Raw genomic sequence first — 8,933 nt, 5'->3', positions numbered from 1 at the left:
TGGCGGGAGCGCGTCAGCTCTGACCTCAGCAGCGCCGGGAGGAAGGAGGGCAGGAAGCAGGGGCGGCTGGAGCTGCACGGGTGCTTCCTCCCCTCAGCAGCCCAGCGCACTGTAGGCAAGCCCAGGCAGGGCTCCCTCCTCCCTGGCAGCCCCTCGCACCCCCTCTGCATGCAGAGCGGCGATGGGGGTCCCACACGGGGATGGGGACGTGCCGGTGGTGCAGCGGGGCTCGCTGGCAGTGGCCGGCAGCACCACTGTCCCCAGGAGCGGGGCCAGCCGGAGCCCTCAGCAAGGCGGGTGCTGGCCGGGGGTCACAGGCTGTGCACTGTGCTGGGGGCCTGGCCGGGGGTTTAAAAATAACCCACTGTGAATGCCTGGTGGGGCTGGGGCTGCAGCCACGGCCGGCTCACAATCGGAGGAAACGCGCCGGCTTCGAGCATTGTTTTGCCGCAGACGCTCGCTTCCTCCGTCCTGCCGCGGGGACGCTGCTCTCGCCAGCACAAAGGGGCTGCAGCGCGGGAGCACGGCCTCCCCTGCACCCGGCGAGGTGCGGGTGGCACGGGCACAGGTAGCTGTCCCCCGGCTACCCCTCCCCGTCCCCAGGCACGTGCAGCCTTCCCGGGGTCCCTGCTCAGTGCGGCGGAGCGGGGGGGGCTCTGCGGTGCAGAACCCCCCCGCCTCGTGGCCGTATCCTGCTCCTGCTGCTTTCCCTGTGCCCACTGCAGCCTCAACGTTGCGGGCGAGCAGTGTGCCGGCAGCAGCTGGGGATGGAAAGGGGGGTCCCCGCTGCTCGTGGTGCTGCCCGTCCCTCCCGCTGGCGTGCCATGGCCGGCAGCCCCTGGGCAGCCTGTGCCCAGCTGACGCGTGCGCCCGCAGGTATGCCACCACGCGGAGTGCCGGCAGCTGAACCGCAGCGGCCCCCTCAGCCTGTGTGAGCTCTGCGACGGCCGCCTCCATGGCGCCATGCACTTCGGCCACATTCGCTTCGACCTGCCCCCGCAAGGTGAGCCGGGCTGGACGCGGCCGGCACCACTGCTCCCAGCAGCTCTGCGGCAGCGGGACGTGCTTAGGGCCGGCATGGTGCAGCAGTGGCCGTGGGATGCACGTGGGGCTGGTGCAGCACAGGGGCAGGAGTGGGACGCAGCCAGAGCCGGCACCGGGCTGGGCGTCCCGGCACAGCCCAGCTCAACGCCTGTTTGCAGGCTCCATCCTGGCCCGCAACATGTCGACGCGCTCGTGCCCCCCGCGCACTAGCCCTGCCTCTGATGTGGAGGAGGAGGAGGAGGGACCTGTGGATAGCAGAGGGTGAGCCCCCGGCCCTGCACGTCCCCTGCACGTCCCCAGCCCGCGGCATCCCCGTCACCCTGCCCACCCTGTGCCCGCAGGGAGCGGAGGAGCTCGGCACTGAAGCTGCCCAAGAAGAAGGCTCGGCGCAGGCACACGGACGTAAGGCACCGGCCCCTCTCCCTGGGTTGCTCTGCGGAGCAGCGGCGTGGCCCCAGTGGGTGGGAGGGACCCCTGGGCGAGCGGCTGCCACCTCCCCCCAGGACCCCAGCAAGGAGTGCTTCACCTTAAAGTTCGACCTCAGCGTTGACATCGAGGCGGAGATCGTGCCGGCTGCGAAGAAGAAGTCCCTGGGGTGAGTCTGGCAGGGACAGATGCAGGGATGGACGTGGGGACGGACATGGAGTCGGACACGGGGCTTGTGTCCCCGCAGGGAGGTGCTGCTGCCGGTCTTCGAGAGGAAGGCAATTGAGCCGGGCAAGGTGGACATCTACCTGGACCAGTCGCACACGCCGCTCTCCCTCCAGTTCGAGGCGTACCGCTTCGGGGGGCACTACCTGCGGGTGAAAGGTATGGCGGGGGCCTGGCGGGAGGCTTGGCTGCCCCGGGGCTCCCAGGGGACTCTGACCGCCCGATGCTCCCACAGCCAAGCCTGGGGATGAGCTGAAGGTGGAGCAGGCGGTGCGGGACGCCAGGTCGGCCAGCCTGCCCATCCTGCACTCGGTCAGCACCGCCGCGCTCCTCGGGCCAGCGCCAGAGCTGGTGCCGGGACACCGAGAGGGTGCCGACAGCCTGGTGAGTGCCGGTGCCAGCCATGGGGGGAGGAACTGGGGAGGACGTGGTGGGGTGCAGGATCCCCCCGTAGCCATCCTTGCTGGGAAGACGGGGACACGGGGCAGCAGCACGGCATCTCCTGCGTGGCCATTTGCGGTGTGGCCTGAAGACCCCCCCTGGAACCCCCGAGAGCCAGTTTGGCTCCTCGCTGTGCCGTGCTGGCTTGCGCCGTGGTGGCAGAGCACGGGCAGCACCCTGTGCCAGGCGTGGCAGCTCAGCCGGTGGCACCGGTCCCCACAGCCGTGCCACATACAGGCTGGCATCAGAGCAAAGGCAAACAGCAGCCCCGGGGGCCCTGGCCGTGGCAGCCACTTGGTGCCGTCCGGGCCCCAGGGCTTGCCCTGGCCGCTGGCCTTCCTCTTGCCGCAGCACCTGGTAGCTGCAGAGAACAGCTCGGTCCTGCCCCGTGGACTCTGGCCCCAGATGAGGCGTGGGGCCGGGCTGGCCACCACTCCCCGTGGGAGCAGGCCGCCACGCTCACGGGGAGTGGCTCTGGGGGTGCCGGCGGGGGGGACACGGTGCTCGGCCCGGCGTCAGCGGCCCTTGCAGGTGGCAAGCTGGCCGTGTGGCCAGGGCTGGTGGCCACCCGCGTCCGGGACTACGATGCCTGGCTGCGGGACCAGCATGGCCCTGGAAGGGCGGGGGGGCCAGCGGGCTCCCAGCCGCCCCCGCAGGGCTCTCGGCCCCAGCTGCCTTCCCGGGGACAGGCGGGGGCCCGGCCACGCCAGGGCGACGGGGCTGGCGGCAGCCGGGGCGCCGGGGGCCGCAGCGGCACGGTGAGCGCCGGGGCCGGGGCCGGGGCCGGGGCCGGGGCCGGGGCCGGGGCCGGGCGCGGGGCCGTGCCAGCGGCGGCTGCGTGCCACGTCCCGCGGCTCGGCCGCGGGTGGGGAGCCCCGGCGCTGCCGCTCCTCGTGCCGGGGCGAGGAGACGGCCGCGGCCCGGCACAGCCCGGGGCTACGCGGGGGAGGCGGCCAGCGCAGCGGTGCCGGGGCCGGCAGGAGCCGCTTGGCCGGGACCCAGCTCCCGCGGCCGGCGGGGGGGCTTTGATCTCTGCCGGCGGATTGTTCGGCTCCGGCTGCTTATCTGGCACGGGGGAAATTGGGTTTTCGGCGCTGGCCCCACCTCCTTTTGTTTCGGAGCAGCCCGGCCGCTGCCCGCCCGGCTCCGGCTCCGGCTCCGGCTCCGGCTCCGCCGTCCGAGCGGGGAGCGCGGCGGGGCGGGCGGCTCGGCCGGGGGCTGCCGCCCCGCGGGACGCCCCGAGCCCCGCGCTGCCGGGGCCGCTCGCCCGCCGCCGGCTGGGCCCGGCCGCGCAGCCCCCGGGGCCCCGCGCCCCCGGGATGCAGGTAGGCAGGTCAGTGCGGGCAGGGCAGCGCGGCTGGGGGGACCCTGCGACCCGCGGGTTGCCGCCTGGGCGTCCGTCTGTCCCGCGGGTGCTCGAGGTCAGCCCCGCCGGAGCATCGCGCCGCACCGTGCTGTCCCCGTCCCGGCGGCCCGGGCGCGCGGTGCTGGGCGCTGACCCCGGGGCCGCCGGCTGTCCCCGCCGCAGGCTCTGGGCCGGCGGAGGAAGAACATGACGGAGTTCCTGGGGGACGCCAGCATCCCCAGCCCCGAGCTGGCCCCCCACGGCGGTGGCTCCGTGCCCGCCAACGGCACCGACACCTGGAAGAACCGTGCCGCCAGCCGCTTCAGTGGCTTCTTCGGCTCTGGCACCGGCGCCGGCTCCTTTGGGCGGGTAGGTGGGACGTGGGCACGGGGAGCGGGTGCGGGAGCTGCCCGCGGCGATGCTGGGGAGCTGGGACGGGTCCCCCCGGGGCTCGAGCCCCCCCAGCTCCGTGGGCAGGGCGAGGGGGTCCGTGGCACGTCCCCGCCGGCCCCCCGCCCAGCCGCTCTGCCCCCCGCTTTCGGCCAGGAGAGTGAGAAGCTGGAGCAGCTGGCGAGCAGGCTGCACGCCTACAGCGCCTTCGGGCTGCCCAAGCTGCCGCCCCAGCTCCGCTTTGACCGGGACTCCTGGGAGGAGGACGGGGACGAGGCCGGGCTGGTGCTGGAGGACAGCTGGCAGCAGATCATCCGGGGCACGGAGGTAAGGCCGGGGGAGCTGGGGGGCCACGGTGGCTCTACCCAGCCACCAGCACGGCGCTGACGCTCAGCCTGTCAGGCCCTGTCGCGCCGGCAGTGCCACCAGCAGGAAGCCATCTGGGAGCTGCTGCACACCGAGGCCACCTACATCCGCAAGCTCAAAGTCATCACCGACGTGAGTGCCGGCGGCAGCCGTGCTGCGCTGCGGCGGGGGGCCGGGGGCCGCGGCTGCACCCCACCGGCTCCCTGCTCTGTCCCTGCAGCTCTTCCTCTGCTGCCTGCTGAACCTGCAGGAGTCGGGGCTGCTCTGCGAGGTGAGCGGTGGGAGGCTGCGGGGGCTGGGGACCGCCGGGTTGGGGATGGGACCCCGGTCTGGCCACGCCGGCAGGGTGAGAGTGCCGTCCCTGCGCAGCTGCCTGCCTCACCCCACAGGTGGATGCCGAGCGGCTCTTCGGCAACATCGGGGAGATCATCCGGCTGCACTGCGAGCTGTGGCGCGGTGTCATGGCCCCAGTGCTGGCCAAGGCGCGCCGGACCGGAGCACTGCTCGACCCCGTTGACTTCCTCGATGGCTTCAAGATGGTGAGCGGGGACCCCGTGCCACGGCGGGGGGCCATGCTGCGCTGCGCCCTGCGGTGACCCCGCTGCGTCCCCCCCAGTTCGGCTCCCTCTTCAAGCCCTATGTGCGGTACTGCATGGAGGAGGAGGGCTGCATGGAGTACATGCGGGCACTGCTGCGGGACAGTGAGCTCTTCCGCACCTATGTGACGGTAAGGGGAGCGGGCGGGGGCTGGGGCCGATGCCGGCGCGGTGCCGGGGCTGACACCTGCGTGCTGCAGTGGGCCGAGAAGCACGAGCAGTGCAGCCGCCTGAAGCTGAGCGACATGCTGGTGAAGCCCCACCAGCGCCTCACCAAGTACCCACTGCTCCTCAAGTCCGTGCTGAAGAAGACAGACGACCCGCGCACCCGCGATGCCGTCACCGCCATGGTAAGGGGCCGGGGGCATGGGGCAGTGGGGCGTGGCGTGGGGTGGTCCCCCCCGGCCCCTCGCACCCACCGCCCCGGCCGCAGATTGGCTCTGTGGAGCACTTCATCAACCACGTCAACTCGCGGATGCGCCAGCGGCAGGAGCGGCAGCGCCTGGCCGCCATCCTCGACCGCATTGACGCCTACGAGGTGGTGGAGGGCAGCACAGATGAGGTGGACAAGGTATGCTGGGCGTGGTGGAGCCGCTGTGTCTTGCCGCCCCATGCCATGCTATGCCATGCTACTCAATGCCGCCCCGTGCCACGCTACCTCACGCCATACCCTATGCCGTACCGTGCTATGCCACCCTATGTAATTTCATGCCAACCCACCCCGTGCCGTGCCGTGCCATGCCATGCTACCCCATGCCACCCAGTGCCATGCCGTGCCAAGCCACCCCATGCCATGCCGTGCTACCCCATGTCACCGCATGCCATGCCGTGCCATGCAACCCCACGCCGCGCCTGGCGCTGACGCCGGGGGCTCCCGGCAGCTGCTGAAGGGGTTCCTGCGGCTGGACCTGACGGCCCCCATCCCCGGCACCTCCCCGGAGGACACCCGGCAGCTCCTCCTCGAGGGCAGCCTGCGGATGCGGGAAGGTAAAGACGGCAAGGTGAGGACCACGGGGGACGCGGAGCCTCAGCCGTGGCCCCTGCCCGCCCGCCCCCGCCCGCTGTGCTGGCCGGTGCCCACGGCCCCGCTCTCGCCCCCAGATGGACGTCTACTGCTTCCTCTTCACCGACCTCTTCCTCATCACCAAGCCCCTCAAGAAGGCTGAGCGCACCAAGGTGGTCCGGCAGCCCTTGCTGGTGGACAAGGTCGTCTGCCGGGAGCTCAGGGACCCGGGTGAGCGGCACCAGGGGTGATGGGGGCCGCGGGGGGGTCCCCGGACGCCGCTGACGGCCCCTGCCCGCAGGCTCCTTCCTCCTCATCTACCTGAACGAGCTGGGGAGCGCGGTGGCCGCCTACACCTTCCAGGCCAGCGGGCAGTCGCTGTGCCGCAGCTGGGTCGAGGCGGTGCGCAACGCCCAGGTGAGGGGCGCGGGGGACGGGCGGGGGGTGCAGGTGCCTCGTGCCTCTCTGATGCCTCCCCCTCCCCAGAACCTGCTGCAGCAGCTGAGGCAGCGCCGGCACCTGGAGGAGGAGGGGGAGGACAGCGAGAGCGGCGCCTCGGCCGCCAGTTCGCCCACGGTCCTGCGCCGCGGCAGCGCCAGCCCGGACTCGCAGCGGTGGTAGGGAGCGGGAGGGGGGCCCCGCGCACCCCCCCGGCCTGGCGCAGCCCCCTCCTCACCCTGCTGCCCCTGCAGCCCCTCCGATGGCTCCACCGAGACCCTTGCCGTGGTGGCGGCGGATGGCGGCGACGAGCTCTCCTCCCCGGACTGGGACGCGGGGCCCTTCAGCTCGGCCTCGGACGGCTCCTCCATCGGCACCGGCACCTCCGGCGACACCCCCACCTCTGCCGAGACCCCCACCCGGGAGCTGCCCGCGGGCGCCCTGCCCGTGCCCCTGCCCCATGGTGTGGCCCGCCTGGCTGGCGGCTGCCGCTCGTCCTCCATCGACAGCGCCTACGGCACGCTCTCGCCCGCCTCGCTGCGGGACTTTGGCCAGCAGCCGGAAGGGGTGGCCGAGGAGGGGCGGGAGCCCCCCCCGGCCCCGCGGCCCCCCTCGCCCCGGCTGCGCCGCCAGACGCCGGTGCAGCTCCTGCCCTGCCCAGCCAGGGTGCTCAAGTCCAAGTCGGAGGCCAGCCTGCCCCAGCTCCTGCCCCCCGGCCCCCCGGCCCCCCTCAGCCAGAGCCGCAGCCTCTCTGACCTCTGCGCCGGCCCCCCCCGGACTAGCCAAGCCGCTGGCCCCCCGGCTGCCCCTGGCAGCAGCGGCAGCTCCACCTCCGAGCTCTCGGAGCCGGAGGAGCCGGTGGAGAGCCCAGCATCCCTCCCAGGGCAGCTGGGTCGCGACCCCCCGCCCACTGCCCGCCGGACCCTCTCGGACCCACGGTCGGCACAGCACCACAAGCTGACACTGGCGCAGCTCTACCGGATCCGGACCACGCTGCTGCTCAACTCCACGCTGACCGCCTCGTAAGCGCGCGCCTGCCCACACGCTCCTGAAGGATGCTCCGGCCCTCCCGGATGCTCTCTGCGGCCGGGGGCCGGGTCCCGGCACTGAGGGCATCTCTCCCCACTCTGTGCCTTGCAGGGAGGTCTGAGAGCTGCTGGGGTGGCAAGGACAGATGCGTGGCCACGCCGAGGAGCTGCTCCTGCTTCTAACCGTAGCGTAATGCCAGGGCCGGGCGGAGCGGGCTCTGGGATGCCGCACCGGTGGGGATGCACATGGGGATGCAGACCGGTCCCCTCGGCGAGGAAGTGCCCTGGGCACGACAGCACAGGGCTGCCTGCTTCTCCCCAGAGAGGGGACGGACATGGCACACGGCTCGTGCCGAACCCTTGTCTGCAGAGATGAGGGCTGTCGGTCAGGGCCCAGCTGCCCCATGGTGCATCAGGCAGGGGGCCCCGGGGACGCAGGGGGCTGCGGAGGGCCATGGGGCAGCTCCCGTGGGCGAGGAAGGGATGACGACGTTGGCAGTGGTGAGTGGGGAAGGTGCTGAGAGGGACGGGACGCCGGCAGGACGGTGCTGCGGGCGGTGCGGGGAGGAGGCTGGGGCTGGTGGCAGGAGAGGACGGTGCTGGGCTGGGGCGGGCGGTGGCCCCAGGGTCCGGCCATGGCAGGGTTTGCCCTGTGGGGTGAAACGGGCAGCAGCGGACGGCAGTGCCCGGGGCTGGAGCGTGGGAGCCGCGGGGGCACGTGACGGCGGCCAGAGCGGCGGCTGCTGTCCCGTGCCGGGCTGTGCTCCGCGTCCCGGCCGAGCAATAAACGCAGCTGGAGTACGCTCGCACCTGCCTCGCCTCTCCTTCGGCCACGGCGGCACCCGATGACTGGGCAGCACCGGGACGGGCACGCGGCACGGCTGAGGGAGCCCCGCCGGGGCAGACACCGCAGCGAGGCTGGCGGCAGCTCCAGCCTTGTGCCCCGGGGCTCGAGGTGGGGATGGAGCCCTGGGGAGCGGCATCGGTGCCGCTCCCCGCACCCCCCGCACCCCCCGCACCCCCCGGCCACAGCGGGTCTGCGCCAGCAGGAAAGGGAGGGTGGCGGCCGGGTGGCCCGTGGTGAGGCAGCGCCGGTCCCTCCTGCTCCCGGCGCTTCTGTCGTGGTTTTGCACACCCTGGACTCATTTCCAAAAAAGCATTTCCTCCTGCCATGGTTGGGTGTAAAAGCCTGTGTGGGGAGGGCTGGCGCTCAGTAACCACGCGTCGCACGCTGGCGGCGGCAGTGGTGATGAGGTGCCGGGGCACCCTGCCCGGGTGCTGAGCTGCCCTGACACCCCGCTGTGCCCACCGCCCCGGTCCCCTCACCGCCCCGGCATGACCCAGCCGCATCGCCTGCAAGGATGAAGCGCTGCTGCCCAGGGGCAGCTTGGGTGAGTGCAGCGGCGCCGGGGTCCCGCAGCCCCCTGGCACCAATTGTGGGGTGCCCCGGGGCCGGGGCCACGGGGGTCTGGGGGGAGGGGGGTAAGCCCAGTGCCAAGCGCGCCGAAAACACTCGCCCCCCTGCCTGAACGCCTGGGACCGGGGTCTGCCTCACCAAAGCGCCCGCAGCGAGGCACAGCCACGAAGACTGCAGGCACGGCCACGGTGCGGCCGTGGGAACTGCGGGCTCA

The 8,933-nt window shown here is 72.9% G+C and overlaps 1 protein-coding gene across 1 annotated transcript; it reads left to right on the top strand.

The window, feature by feature from the left end:
* The first annotated feature begins 962 nt into the window (after positions 1-962).
* PLEKHG5 (pleckstrin homology and RhoGEF domain containing G5) lies at positions 963-8,140 on the top strand. Its single transcript, XM_075520529.1, has 20 exons — positions 963-1,003; positions 1,203-1,305; positions 1,386-1,446; positions 1,548-1,639; positions 1,718-1,854; positions 1,931-2,079; positions 3,665-3,850; positions 4,028-4,198; positions 4,274-4,369; positions 4,458-4,508; positions 4,627-4,776; positions 4,854-4,964; positions 5,034-5,183; positions 5,267-5,404; positions 5,715-5,834; positions 5,935-6,067; positions 6,138-6,253; positions 6,323-6,453; positions 6,529-7,296; positions 7,415-8,140. The coding sequence occupies exons 1-20, from the start codon at positions 964-966 to the stop codon at positions 7,422-7,424; spliced, it is 2,913 nt and encodes a 970-aa protein (XP_075376644.1). The 5' UTR covers position 963; the 3' UTR covers positions 7,425-8,140.
* The last annotated feature ends 793 nt before the right edge of the window (positions 8,141-8,933 follow it).

The sequence above is a fragment of the Mycteria americana genome, chromosome 18 (assembly GCF_035582795.1).
Source record: "Mycteria americana isolate JAX WOST 10 ecotype Jacksonville Zoo and Gardens chromosome 18, USCA_MyAme_1.0, whole genome shotgun sequence".
NCBI lineage: Eukaryota > Metazoa > Chordata > Aves > Ciconiiformes > Ciconiidae > Mycteria > Mycteria americana.
This window is presented reverse-complemented; position numbering and strand designations above follow the sequence as displayed.

Bases quoted from the DNA above. Each gene is read 5' to 3' on its own strand.
- PLEKHG5 (XM_075520529.1), top strand. From the start codon at position 964: ATGCACTTCGGCCACATTCGCTTCGACCTGCCCCCGCAAG. The intron at 1,004-1,202 runs GTGAGCCGGGCT...GCCTGTTTGCAG, and splicing joins CTTCGACCTGCCCCCGCAAG to GCTCCATCCTGGCCCGCAAC. The intron at 5,184-5,266 runs GTAAGGGGCCGG...CCCCGGCCGCAG, and splicing joins GCGATGCCGTCACCGCCATG to ATTGGCTCTGTGGAGCACTT.